A 15081-nucleotide genomic window follows, 5' to 3' on the forward strand; every position below is an offset into this window, starting at 1 on the left:
ATTTTGGTTTCATGAGACCAAAACTATTTTGTTACTTGTTTTACTCATTTCTCAAAACTACACAACCTTAGTAATAATGTAAATCTGTGGACATTTTGAAAAAGTACCCGGGTGATCCTTTAAACGGGCCTGCTTTAAAAAAAAAATTATCATGGTTTGTGGAATGGAGGAGCTTAAGGAAATAGCTTGAGGGTAATACTTAGCTAATTTTACTTTATGAAACTCCGAGTTTCCAGAAACTAAATATTTTTTTATTTCCTAGGTTGATAGGAGAATCCCCCCCCCTTTCTTGGTCCTGTCCCCGCCTAGCCCCTGCTTCCCTCTATGTTATTTTACGTACTTTTCTCGCTGGTCCCATACAACGACTACACTGTTGTTCTAGCCATACCGCGTGCGAACCATGGAATGCAGATTGTTTTTCTTTCAGAATAATATTACCCAGAATGCAATAGTACTTCACTGCGCCATTTTTGATGGCATTCATCATTCAGTCGTCAAACCATCGGTGCAAATTTCATCCAACATCATCTCTTGGTTGAGTCGGCAAGGCTCAATTTTCATCATGACTGACGGTGGACCGTATATCGGGAGTACAATTAGCCTGATTTCACAATCAGAGATTCGTTATGAGGGGTGTTTATACTCAATTGACACAGTGAAGTCCACGGTAACTTTGTCCCAAGGTGAGAAATTACATTGACCACCGTTCATTGTTGTTGTGTATAGTGTTTACTTGTAATTGCAATGTACATTGGACCGTACAGTTTCAGGGCACTCCAATTTGTACATGCACAGTTGATTTCAAATCATTGTACAACTTATTTTATCTTGAACTAGTAGGAGTAGGCCTATCCAGCACAGACAACGTAAATGCATTGAAAATGTATTGACGAGACACACACAGAAGAAGCAGGTGACCCAACATTCAATCATCATGATCAAGATTCTAGCACAATTAAGTGCAAAACATCATACATGAGAGTGAAAAGTGTTTTTTTTTGTAAAATGAAAGTTTATAACCATTGCTCGATGATTTGCATTGGCAAGCAATGGCTGTTCTGGCAGTAATTTCATTTTCTCACAATAATTTATTTGGAAAATTACATTTACAGTTATAAAATATAATGCATTTGACACGATCCTTGCCAATAAAATAGTTAACAACAGGCCTCAAATTTCCCGATTTTTAGGGCAAGGCCACTTTGGCCTTGAATTTGTCAAATTTTGAAAGGGCACCAAGGCCATGGGGTAGGGCACCAAGGCCAACTTAAAATTTCAAAAAGGGCATCAAGGCCATAACAAATAAAGATCATGAAACAATTTCTGTTCAGGTCCATGAAGGCTATTTTAATGAACCATTTCATTACTTTTGCTTTCCTTTAACAAAAAAACATCAAGTATTTTTAAATGTATTTAATTTTATTGATTAATGGGAAGTAAAAGTATGCATCCATTTTTTGTTGCGATGGCCAGACGTAAACAATGAACTGCCACTTAACTGTGTGCAGCGGAGATTTTGTTGCGACGGCCGGACGTAAACAATGAGCTGTCACTTGACTGTGTGCAGAGCGGAGATTTATTCAACGGACATACATGTACCATACATGTACATGTACCTTCATGTACATGTACATGATGCGTGATTTACGTAACATGGCCCACGTGCACAAACATGTACGAGTACCAGTGAACAAGCACAATACCAGTGGAATAGGCGGACGCCCAACCTCGAATGGAACCGAAATTGTGATTAGCTGGTACCCATCATGGACAACCTTGCGTGGGTACGCGTGTTGCAAGATGAGTACCAGTGCGATTGTTCTCAAATGGTCGTTGCAAGTACATCCGGCTCGTGTATAAACTTCGAGTACACAATGTCTATGGATGCACGTCTGTCGTTCGTTCTGCATCGTGCACACATATGCACTGCATGGATATATGCTGCCGTCCGTTTAAATTCCGTGTGATGAGCATTCAACCGACCGCGCTCTGTGTGCGTGTATTAATATAGAATGTACATGTAAGTGTTTGATTTTATGTGCACACAGACGGATGGTGGTGTATCAAAACATAAATTTTGATCTCAAAAAGGGCACGGCGGCCATCGGAGAAAAAGGGCACGGCCTTTTTGGCCGCGAAAATGTCCGATTTTCTCGGGGCACCACGGCCAGTAAGCAGGGCACCGGCGGCCATGGCCGTCGTGGCCGCCGGGAAATTTGAGGCCTGTAACAAAAGTAAAGGAGATGACAAATAATATAATACAAAGGAAAATTATCAGCTTCGTTGTGTAATTTTTGTAACTATTTTTTATAATGTTTGAGGAAAACCCTCGTAATGTAGATGGGGAAAATCCATGCAATCGGGAAGAACTGAAATTAAAAAACCCACCCATGCACATACATACATGCAAGGTCTGCGGTGGGATTTGCACCACACCAAGATTCACAGAGGTGAATGAATTGAAAGGCAGGCAAAGAAACCTCTCGTCAAACTGATCCCTTGATTCAATACAAGGATATCTTTCAGTATGTTCAGTATCCTGCCACCACTTTTTCACTAAAAAGGGATATACCTCCCCCGTACCCCTCCCCTACCGCCACGAATAAATCTTTGAGACCCGTTTTGTTATCACACGAGTGCTTTTTCGAGGGGCAACCCAAAACCCTTTTCTGGCTTTCAGAAGAACCTTCTTTGTAATTCCCGCTCCTCAAGTACTTTATTACGTGATATCCACTTGCGAGCTGCGTGGAGTCTGGCGGCGCAGAAGTTGGGCAACCAGCAGTTCGCGCGCAGAGAGCACCTCTGCAACTCGACTATCTCAACGTGTGGGACCATAAACGACTTGTCCAAAAGTCTACTACAAGAGTGTACTCGGCACGGCACAAAAATCGACTACTTTCGCTTGGTGTGCACAGGCACGGCATGACGTAATACTACCGTATTTGGTAATCTGGAGCTCTGAGTACGCCGGAGCTCCGAGATCGCCACACCAGCTCCAATGCAGCAAAACTTTGGTCTGGCGGTTGATACTGGTATAAAGAATATTGTTATTGGTCATTTCAACTTGGTTTCAGGTGGTTCCACCGATGTTTAACGTAGGGGGTGGGTGTGGGGGTGTCGTCCGTCGGGCCCAATGCAGCAAAACCTTTGTCTGGCGGTTGATACTTTAAATTAAGAATATTGTTATTGGTCATTTCAACTTGACCCAGGTGGTTCCTCTGATGTTTAACCCGGGGGAGGGGAGGTGTCTGCCAGGCCCAATGCAGCAAAACTTTTCTCTGGCAGCTGATACTGGTATTAAGAATAGTGTTATTGGTCATTTCAACCTGAAATGAAACATGGTTCCTCCGATGTTTAATTAACTCGGGGAGTGGAGGTGTCTGCCGGTGTGGCGGTTTCAACTTTCCGTCGTATTCAGTTTTCCGAATGACCAAATACGGTAACATGATGTCATGCGATGCCTGCGCACAGCAAGCGAAAGTAGTCAATCTTTAGTGCCGTATTGAGTCATAGGTGTTACTCTCCGGTAGCTGTCATGGCGGCGTCCACGAGTACAACGAGCGGCGAACGCGTGGATCATATGAGAGAATTTGGTGTGAAGACCAAGCATCTTGTATTTAAAGGAACACGTTGCCTTGGATCGGACAAGTTTGTCTATAAAAAGCGTTTGTAAACTTTTTTTTATTAAATGCATATGGTTGGAAAAATGTTTTAAAAGTAGAATAGAATGAGCCACACAAGTTTGCCTCGAAATTGCGTGGTTTTCCTTTTACTGTGCGAACTAACACGGTCGGCCATTTATGGGAGTCAAAATTTTGACTCCCATAAATGGCCGACCGTGTTAGTCGACGAGGTAAAAGGAAAACCGTGCAATTTCGAGACATGTTTGTGTGGATCATTGTATTCTACTTTTACAACATCTTTCTACCCATATGCATTTTATAAAAAACGTTTACAAACGCTTTTCAAAGACCAACCCGACCGATCCAAGGCAACGTGTTCCTTTAACCAGTTGTACAAGCAGTGCAACCTGCTTAAAGTTGTACGCATGAATACGTGTAAAGATTGGGCAAGAGAATGTGACTAAACAGAAAAGAAACGTAATAGAAACAATTTGGGGTCACTGAGAGCACTACAGTAGTTGCCAGGGTACTCGCGGCGGTATTTTTGTCTGACTACGTAATCCGGAAAACTGAACACGCCCGGAAAAATAAAACCGTTCAAACACGTGCTGAAATGTCCGGCTACGTCATCCGGAAAACTGAACACGGCGGAAAACTGAAACCGCCACACCGGGCCCAATGCAACAAAACTTTTGTCTGGCGGTTGATACTCTCTTGTATAAAGAATAGTGCATAGGATTGGTCATTTCTACTTGGTTTTAGGTCGTTCCTCCGATGTTTGACCCTGGGGGTGTTGGGGGGGGGGGGGGGTTGTCTGGCAGGCCTAATGCAACCAAACTATGAATCCAGGGCCACAACCTAAACAGCATACACCTTTTCAGCCCTACAGCTGATGTCGTTTTTAAACTGATGGGCTTTTAAAGTTTGAAAAAAATATCACGACGACGCGCAGAGTCGGTCGGAGGTTTTAGCATATTATTTTAAGAGGCTGTTTCTCGGAAACGATATGGAGTATAGATTTAGTTTTTGGTGTGTGTTCATTTTAGCCACAGTTAGACAAAGTTTCATGTAAATCTGAGCTGATTTGGCAACTGGTTAATTTCAACCCATAGGTTTGTACAGTAAATATTTGGGGGAGGGGGTGTCTGGCAGGCCTAATGCAGCAGACAATTTTGTCTGGTGGAGACAATTTTGTCTGGTGGTTGATATTTTTTACTAAGCATCATCTTAATGACCATTTCCACTTGGTTTCATGTGGTACATGTACCTACAATGTTTGATTCAGCCCATTATTTTGCCTCTTCATTGGGGGTCCATGCGCCAAATGCAGCGGGGGGTCCCCGGCAGACATCCATATCTGACTATGTGAGGTTATCCACTAAATTTTCCTGTACTCAAATATTGGTACCTCGTTCCTTTAACCAAAGTGCTGTGGGTTGCTGGTCTAATATATTTCATATCGAATGAAAAAGTGGTGGAGTGATACGGAAATTTTTCCCAATACATTCACAATGAACAAGACATCCAAAGTTCCAACAAAAAACATGTGACGTCCAAGGAAGGTGAATTTTCAAAAATGTCAGTGAGTGAAATACAAATTATAGCAAAATGTGCTAGCAGTGTACTGTCCCGTTGGACTGTAGTAATGCTCTACAGCTCTAGGATACTACAAAGGTTATAGTTTCACTGTCAGTAACGTTTTTTGAACTTAAGATAAGATGCAGTATTTGTAACTCTATTCGAATCCTATTCCTACATCCTCTCAACATTTGGAGACCGGAAGGTCACAGTTCAGGATTACGAATCACCAATGTGCCCTTTCAACCAGATTTGTAAAAAGAATTACCGCTTTTCAAAAGTCATGACGCACATTCTTCTGATTCTACCAACATGGATTTAATCTCCAAGTCCAAAGTGTAAATGAATGAAGGATCTACTAAATCAGTGATGTGTTTTTTATTTCTGCGTCTTGCACATCAGCGAATCAGTGGTTGACTGTGATTACAAAATTGCATCATAATCACAGGGGAACTCCCAGGCAAAGCAATACAGGCCTGGAATTACACGCAGGCCATGGCCCCATTGCCCCTGGTCTTGGCCTTGTTGCCCAGTTAAAGTTTCCTTTGACTTTTAGATTTTTAAATGGAAGTTCCCTTTGCAAAATGAATATGGTCCAACCTGTCAAAGAGGGGATTCTAGGCCTGATGTACAGCCCCACTATGGTACAACAGCTTCAGGGAATGATTTCATCCCGGCAATTGGGCAATTGCAAAACACTAAGATTAAACATGTTTTTATGTAAACACAGTTCATTTTGGTTGGTAAGCATGTCTGCAATTAGCTAACGATATTTTCTCAAACTTAAAAAAAAAAAATGGTGGGAGGTTTTTAAAAGTATTTTTGGACTCTGGGTTGAAGGTCACATTGGTCCAATTGATCTTGCAAATATACAACCTGCCAGGCCAGATACAATTGTCTCCATGCCTCCTGGTCTGTGCCTTGATGTCCTTGAAACGTTACAGTAGAAACTTACAATTTCCTCAAAGGGTGCCCTTTACCAATAAACAAAGCTTACTGGCCTGAACTGGGCTTGAACTTTGGCGAACCTTTGAGCGTTATTTGTTATCCCTACCAGCCCAAATTAACAATTTGCAATCTTATTTTCAGTTCGGTCATTTGGGACAGAGGGACGAGAAGCTCCAAGGACTGTAGTAGCAGGAGATGAGGTGTACAGTTTAATCATCTTCAAAGGGAGTGATATTAAAGAGCTTCATGTTTGTGAACCACCTAAACCTCAGAGTAACATCGCCCAAGATCCTGCCATTCTACAGGTAACAACTTTGTTTCAACAATTCAGAGGAAACTGAAAAACACATGGTGTGCTTACAATCATGTATCTGTTTTCTCCCATTACCAATGGGTTTAAATGGGTACCTGTGGGGGTAGAGGTTGATATCGTGTTTGAAAAAACCTTTGGAGGGCCATGGCAGCCCAGGCTGTATACTCCCCAGGGAGCTTACAGGAGTACAAGAATGTTATTGGCCTAATGAACAGGGCACTAATGTAAAGCTCATTGGAGAGCTTAAGATCAAGTTGGCAAAAAAGCATTTAAAAACATAAGCCCTGACCACCGCAACCCTTCAAAAATCCAACTTGGTGTTTTGTTTAGTTTTTGTACTCAGTAATTTGATCATTGTTTACATTGTGTGTTCAGGCAGAGTACTCTAATCATTTTAGCAGTTTTGGGTGTTGAAATGCCTTAAGCCTAGTTTGTGTTAAAATGGCGTAAGCCTGGTTTATACAAAGCAAAAGCGAAGTGAATTCTGACGTCACACGGCTGCTTTTGCACCAAACGTTTCGCAGGAATTGAACACAGTTTAAACTGTTGTGAATTAGTTGTTGCAAATATGTCAAGTCAAAATTCTTTTAGCACTCACATTCACAGGAAGTACAGTTTATGAACAGGGCTTCATAGTGTTTGATTTTGTTGAAGTGATGAAGGATCCTCAGTTAATAACTCCAGGGAGATGGGGTCAAATTTATTGGAGCTCCTCCCCCTCCCCCCTTGATCATGAGTACCCCCTTTAACTTACTATAACACCATTGTTTTACTTCACAGCATTCTGCTGCTATTCCTAGTTCACATAGCACTGCTCCGGGATATCATCGAGGGCCTTCATTCAATAATGCTCAAGGACAGTATAGCTCGTATAATAGGATGCCTTACAATCAGTATGGCCATATCGGAGGAGTCATGCCTGGATTCTTTGGGGGTCAACCAAGCCACCCTCCTGGATTATCTGGTAAAGAAAATGATTGATTTTCAAGTTTCTTGTTCCTTTATTTTCCTTAATCTAATAATTTTGAGCAAGAATGAAACCTAAAAAGAAGAAATAAGTGAAACAAATTTATTGCTGAAGTTTGTATGGATTTGCATGGTTTGTAAATTGTCAGCATGACCATGAGTTATTGTAGACCTAATACCAATGGGAATGTCTTACCAACCAACCTGTTTACAATCAACTCTCGTTATAACAAGATCCCTTGGGACTGGCCGGACTCCATGTACCTCTCTATTAAGAGGATAGTTGTTACAAGAAGACAACGAAGACAGAAACACAAAGCAGAAATGAGATATGATACTTAAAAATATACTCTTTATAAGCAGAACCTGTTTATAACTGCTCTTTAAACTAGAGGGTGGACTTTATAGCATGTTGTTATAAGAAGACAGCCATAGAAAGAAACACAAAGCATACAACGTAAATGAGGTTTGATATTACGAATGTACTTTTTGTACTTTGCTCATGAACACAAGCCTTGTATGGAAGCCATCTCATTGATATCAACCCATTACAGGTCACACTACCCCACCACCGACAATGACACGCCGCTCACCGACCATGGAACAAGGTGTACAGGCTTCCGGTCCAATCAGTCCCCAGAAAGACACCAAGGCGTCTACTAAGGTCTCCGCAGCTGATAAGCACCAATCCAAAGACAGAGAGGAACAAGGTCTTCCTCAGCGAAGCCAGCAGCAGCGACGAAGAGGCTCCAAGGAGGAGAAACCAAACCAGAAGAAGGAGATCCATCGACAGGAGGGGAAGGATAAGAAACCTGAGAACAAGGTTGAGAGACCAGAGAGGGGTGAGAGAATCGAGAGAGGGGAACGAGGAGAAAGAGGAGAGCGAACAGACAACAGAGGAGAAAGAGGTGATCGGGATAATAGAGGGCGGTCTTCACAGGGTCAAAGACAGAACTGGCAAGGTGAGTTTTAAGGCTTGAAGTGTTTACTTTGTACGGGTTCCTCTTGATCTTAAGAAATTAGTCTAATGATTACTGACAGTTGGAACGATTCCGTTCTGCGGTTTTGCATAGCACAAACTGAACTTATTTTGCACACTGAATATTCATTCTTTCTTTCTTTTATCAGTTCTCGATCTGTCCGTTAGTTTATTGTTCTAAATTCTAGTGTTTTTGTCTGTATTGTTTGAGTGGGGGCCAGTTTTAATATCCCCAGTGTCAGGGAATACAGTCTTTATAATATATTATCTTATCCTATCTTGTCTGTCCACCAGGCATCTCACTGTAGGCCTCGGCTTCGAGATTATTCCTACGTACTTGACAACATTTTCTGCTCAGTAAAAAGAGCTTTTTCTCTTGGTAACTTCTTTAAATATTAATGTTTTGCCATGTACTGTGTGGGAAATTTTATGAAGATTGGAAATAAATGCAAGTTTGAATCTCATCTCATCTCATCTGTAGGTTACAATCAAAACAGAAGAGGAAGAGGGCGTGGCCCTCGATCGCCAGGTGTCAAGGAAAAGGTCGGCAGTGATTTTGATTTCTCCAATGCCCAGTTTGAGAAGAAGACACTAGAAGAAGAGTTTACTGAGAAGCTGAAATTAGATGGATGTAAGTACAAAACGAAATTGTTTCTGTTGGTAGAACGGTGGCCTGTTAATTCGGAGGTCATTGGTACGAGTCCCACTCTTTTCTTTGTTCAACCCCAAAATCAGTTAAAAATGTACCCAGTCAGTTTTCCTTGAATGTTAATATTGATATAATCTGTAACCTTTTCCTGGCAATTTTTTCCAAAGTCGACTGCACTTGTACTCTCTTCTTTTGTTATTTTGCTCTATTCATGGTGATATTAGAGTGTTTAAAATTGGCCTCTGAACTCGGCAGAGCTGTTATATTTAAGTAAGATATCGGGCTTTGTGTTAGAGTGGTCAACCAATTCGGTCACCATTGGTTAGCAATAATGTTGAAAGTATTAGTAACAAGACAGTTAACTGGCCTGGAGGCAATTCCATTTGTTGCCCTGGTCTTGGCCTTGATCATGTTGATGCCCCTTCAAGTATCTACGATAGACTTTGAGATTTGCCAATGGAAGTGCCCTTTGCAAAATGAAATTGGCCTTGCTCCTCTCAAAGATGGAATTTTAGGCCTGAGTTTTAGAACAAGTCTTATTTTTGTTCTACACTGTGGTTATAAATGACGTCAAAGTCTTGCAAAGTATTGAGAAATTTTCTTTAATCTGTGATTTTTTCATGAAGGTCATTGCTTATTCTTTATTAAATTTTTCTTATCAAACAGCTATTTATCTCTTCTAATTTAAATTGTCTTTGATTTGATGTTGATACTGTGGAAATAAACTGCTTGATTGATTTTGTTTGCAGCATCTACAGTGAATGGTGACGTAGTGAAGGGTACTGAGGATTCTGGGAATGAGACCCAGCCTAGTGATGCTCCTGAGGAAGAGGAACCTTACTACGATTCTTCCAAGTCCTTCTTTGATAATATCTCTAGTGACTTAAAGGGGTAAGTCATCAATCAATTAATTATAGGGCCAAATGTCATGGCTCTGCTTACCATAAGCAAATAATCTGTGCTTTTTGAAGGTGCAGAATGAACTGGGGATGTCTGAGCAACAAGATCTGGGGCCAATTTCATAGCGCTGGCAAGCCAATCTTCCTGTGCTCATGAAAATGGGTGATGAAACTGCCAAATCATAGTAGCTCGAAAATTTGATTACCAACAGCGCTGTAAAATTGGCACCTGAGAGTCTAATGAGATAAGCTTGAAAATTAACTCCTTTAATGTCATTTCAAGTAAATGCATTCCTAATAAAATATCGCTGGCCCAGTAGATATCTCCACAATTTAGTTTTTCTTTCACTTTAATTTGTCTCAGTTGCTTGATTTTTACATAAATTTGTATATTGTTCATCAATGTCTTGTCAAGTCGCTGATGTGTTTTTAACCAATCATTTTTGAACTACACAAAGTACTATTTCCTATTAAATTAAGTCAATGTTCTATTTCCGTCCTATTTCAACAGGCAGCGACAAAATTGGAAGGAAGAACGCAAGATGAACTGCGAGACCTTTGGCATTGCCTACGCCCGTAACCGTGGTCGTGGAGGTTACTACCGTGGGTACTATCGTGGGGGTTATCGTGGCAACTATCAAGGAGGTCGAGGTCAGAGTCGAGGTGGGCGTTCATATAGAAGCAACCGAGGAAGAGGAGGCTGGAGAAATCAAGGAGGATGGAATGACCATGCTAACGACACAAACCAGCAAAGTGAGGTAATATCATGTATGCAACTTTCCTCTGATCACCTGATTTTCATTTGTGCCATAAAAATTCGAAAAAACACTGTACAAAACCATTTGAATTTTCTATGATATTTTATTTTATTGCAAGCCTGTTAATATGGAGACGTCTTGAAAACGTTTGAATCTTAGAACTGATTCATGCATGAATAATTTTTCAGATTCCTAAGGGTTGTTGTCATTTGAAGACTGCTGAAACCAGATATGCAGTTCATACCTGGGTATTTTGTATTTCACGGGTTAGGGGCGAATTTTGACTTGCGCGTGCATACTCCACGTTACTAGGTATTCTACGCTTACAAGGCTAGTGCAGAATTTCGGTGGTATTATGTCAAGGGGGGAATCGTGGTTGTAAGCACAGAATTCGGCGGTAAGCAGAGCCATCAAATTGGGCCCTGCTGTGACCTCGCTAAACATTCGATTAATTGAACATTCTTGTAAAAATACAGAGAGAGTTTTTTGCCGTTTGCCTGAACAAGTAGACACTGTCTTTTGAAAATTCCATAAGTGATATCAGTTGTTTCATTGTTTTTTTGTTTGTAAATCAGCATGACAAAAACATAATGATGACCTTGTTACTTTAACCTTAAGATTGGCGTTAATTTTCAGTAATGAACAGTGAAGGTATAAGGCGAGTACGTGTTTGAAGATTTTGCAGAACAGTCTTTTATTAAACGTGTGCACCACTTATATTAATACCTAATTGGTTGTATTCATTTACAGATCACAGTTAAGACTGAACAAGCAACAGAGGCCACATCATAAGACACTAACTGAAGTCTGCTTAGCAAGGATTTATACCAAAGGATAGATGAGGCACTCCAACCCACCCGCCAGGAATGCAAGAAGCTTCCCCTGGTCTTTACTTTCATCTCTCTCTAGTTCTCTTTCTATCCAATGAGCCAGTTGGGAGTTAAGCCGGCCTCAGGTTGACCTACGATTTTCTTATGCCCGCACAAACTGTCGGCAATGCGCAGATAAAATATGCTCAGGTCACAACAACTGAGAAATCATGCGCCTGCTATTTGTTCCCGACCGTTGGGATCACGCTGACAAGTTGAAATTGTTCTACTCTTGCAATTGTTAATTTTTTTGAGTGGCGACTGTTTCAGATCGCCTTAAAATCATCGCAGTTACGCTCAGGTCGTAAATAATCGTGATGATCTTAGCTGATGATCTTAGCTGAGGCGCAGTGTGATCATGAAAAGTCAGTCGTCGACTGTTTTTTTGTTTACGCAAGGTCAACCTGAGGCCGGCTTTAGATTTGAATAAAGTCTTGTACAATGACTTGCTTAGTAACAAGTTACTGCTTAAATTGGAATACCTCAGACTGTAGAAAGTTGCTGTGTCAAATGGTTTGGCATGCTTTTGTATTCCAGATGAGCAAACCCTTGAACCATACACATTCATTCACAGTTGTGTGTGAGTTTTGCCATCTTGTAGTTAAATATGCATAAGCTTGCCTGAATCATGTTGCATAGCAACTATATCTATAGTTACTTACAATCAAGTATTTTATTGTGCTTGACAAGATTCAAACCTAACAGTTATGGCTGATTCTTCTTCTGTTTTTGACTAATTTATTACCCTGTGTAACAATGAGAGTTTGTGTGTACGATATACACCGTCTAGTTTTGCTGGATCTCGTTCTTGAGATTTTTCAAGATCAACTTCTTGATCTGATGGCACTTCTTTAAGTGTTGATTTGGAATGCCTTATTATGTCAACATGTCTCCTATTTTGTTTATTTTTGTTTTGGAATTATAATAATTGACTCTGAGGTACTTGTTTTGATAAAGGAATTTGATAAAAAAAGAAAGAGTTCTTTAAAAAGCCAATTCGCACAAATGAATTGCTTAAAAGCCAATTTGCTTCACAAAATACTTTGTTCAATGCCAATTAATTTATTTATAAAGTTTGGATGATGTAGTTGCCTTTAAATACAATAGAGTGGTATATAGTGGGTTGTTAAAGTTGCTTTTGCCCGTTAAGAATGGACAATTTGTTTGATAACTTTTTGTTGACAACACTGGACATGAAGAAAAGCTGTTTTAGACAAAAATATCCTCTGAAATAATTTGAGACAAAAGTCTGGTTGCAAGGTGCAAATTTAAGATTGGAATATTTGCCTGGTAGTGTCACTGCTTAGCCTGCTAGCAATCTAGTCTGGGTAAAGAAAGCCTTATCGTGTGCTCTTTTGTTATGATATACAAATTTGAGGGCCCTGGAATTTGGTTAGTATGCTTAAATGGCACCAAGGGTATTGTCACTCCGGGTAATTTGTACAGGCAGCCTAGAAGCAACTCTACTGCATAAAGAAATAACCAACTGTAATAGCCCAAGGGCCATGTGTTGTCACAGCAGTGAATTTTCAGGCAACCAGTTCCAGGCAGTCTCCAAGAAGAAAAAGCATTTGAATGTACACATATGTGTTGCAGGTTGTCTGTAAAATTGATTTGTGTGACATGAACATTGATGGGCACCACTTAAAAAACAGAAATAATGATCAAGAACTGTTTGAGTGTAAGACCGCCCGGTTGATGGGTTATATTTTGACACGGTTTATTTAGGGTAGCTTACAGATAACAAATGAGGAATCTTTAGTGTTGCATGTAAGGTGAGTTTAACAAACCTATTGATGATGTACTGGACTAGTGTTGGAGTTGTTGTATTTGACAAACAATCCACCAACAAACCCAGTGTTATCGCATTAAAATCCTGAATTTAACTACTGTTGTAAAACACTCCAAAATCTTCTTGTTATTCATGCGTAATCCTCCACACATTCAACATCAAGTGAAGCCAATTTTAGATGCATGTAAAAAGTCCTGAAACCATGTCAACATTATAAAGCTACATCTGGGTTGCTGTTCCATCAGGAACTAAGTATAGGACGTCTTAGCAACAGACGTAGCTGTAGCCACAGTCTGTGTTGCCGCAAACAGGCTAGCTGCCATTAGTCAATGAAATTTGCAAAAGAAGACCATGTAAACTACCAAGGCTTTATCTTATTCCGCGATACTACTTAAATACTGTAATTAGACGATTATTTTTATCAATTTTCATATTATTTGCTGCTATGAAAAAAAAGAGGATTTTTTTGAGTAATATTGTGAGCACAATTGAATAATTCCCTGCATGCCAAGTAGGCATGTGATATTTTATTTGATCTTTAAACAAGTGATGATGATTGTCTCTCCAAAGTGTGTGTAATTGTAAACTCTTTAGTTTGTCTCTGTGGGTGGTGTTAACATTGGAAACATATTCATTATCAGAGAAAGTCAAAGCTTTGTTTTTAATGTGATGTTACAAAACAGATCACAGGTTGAAAGGAGCTTTAGATTTGATACATCAAGTCCATTTTATGATAAATTTGTTGTATTCTTGTCACTTGTTAAGTCAAACTGATTTACAACCAAGTGTGTACAGGTAAAGCTACTCCATGTATAAAACAATACATGTAAAAAGTACCTATCCAATAAGAAATTGTTACTCGGGCATTAAGTGTTGGAGGTAAAGGCATCATCAGTGGCTATGGATAGTTGCTTGTAGCCCCTGCCAACAGCTCCAGATAAAGTCAATAGATTTGTCACTGGCTTTTATTTCTAGATTTAAAAATATTTGGTACACGTATTTGTTAATTAAAATATATATAAAACAACATCGGTTGTCTAACAGATTTTGTTTTAAATCAATAAATTTTCTGTCTTGTATGAAATTGTTTATATCTTTTTGCCTTTGCTGTTGACATGGGTGTTATAGGCCCATTGAAACAAATTGTAAATTATTAGGATTTCCAAAGGAAAATGAGGTCCATATTTACATTTTCAAGTTAATAAATTGATTGTGAATTAACTTGATTTGATTAATGACTTTGGATACATGGTTTTGTTTCTTATACTTTTTGAAAATATGAAGTTAATTTGTAAAGCAACTGAGAGATAAACTAGACAATGTGGACATTTTTGACAGGTTTGTGAACCATGATCCCATGTATGTATGAAAGCAGTAAGTCTTAATAATATGAGACCAACTTCAGCTTGCGCCTATCCATACAAAGATAAAACAGTAGCTGCCAGCTTGTGGTGTAGATATAACTATGCGCAGGCCAAATAATTTATTTTGCGTTTCCTTTTGTTTATGACAATTTGTCCTTCTAAACTGGAAGGGGTGGGAGTGGGGAAGAACTCGATAATCTGATGGCCTGACCAACCTAACTGAACAAAACAAGTGGATTTCTACTTTTGGTCCACATGGACATACAGGGTGCTATCGATAAGTTTCCCTGGGTCAACCATGCAGTGCTCACTCGGGTGAGCCCATGACAAGAGCTAATCACCC

At 39.9% G+C, this 15081-nt stretch overlaps 1 protein-coding gene across 1 annotated transcript; it reads left to right on the plus strand.

The window, feature by feature from the left end:
• The first annotated feature begins 444 nt into the window (after positions 1–444).
• LOC117288965 (protein LSM14 homolog A-like) lies at positions 445–14625 on the plus strand. The gene is made up of 8 exons (XM_033769845.1): positions 445–683; positions 6291–6454; positions 7243–7426; positions 7983–8390; positions 8889–9038; positions 9806–9947; positions 10467–10713; positions 11464–14625. Exons 1-8 carry the CDS (start codon positions 563–565, stop codon positions 11503–11505), a joined length of 1458 nt encoding a protein of 485 aa, XP_033625736.1. The 5' UTR covers positions 445–562; the 3' UTR covers positions 11506–14625.
• Positions 14626–15081: the final 456 nt, after the last annotated feature.

This window comes from Asterias rubens, chromosome 4, assembly GCF_902459465.1.
Source record: "Asterias rubens chromosome 4, eAstRub1.3, whole genome shotgun sequence".
Taxonomy (NCBI): Eukaryota; Metazoa; Echinodermata; class Asteroidea; order Forcipulatida; family Asteriidae; genus Asterias; species Asterias rubens.

Bases quoted from the DNA above. Each gene is read 5' to 3' on its own strand.
- LOC117288965 (XM_033769845.1), top strand. From the start codon at position 563: ATGACTGACGGTGGACCGTATATCGGGAGTACAATTAGCCTGATTTCA. The intron at 7,427-7,982 runs GTAAAGAAAATG...AACCCATTACAG, and splicing joins CCACCCTCCTGGATTATCTG to GTCACACTACCCCACCACCG. The intron at 8,391-8,888 runs GTGAGTTTTAAG...TCTCATCTGTAG, and splicing joins TCAAAGACAGAACTGGCAAG to GTTACAATCAAAACAGAAGA.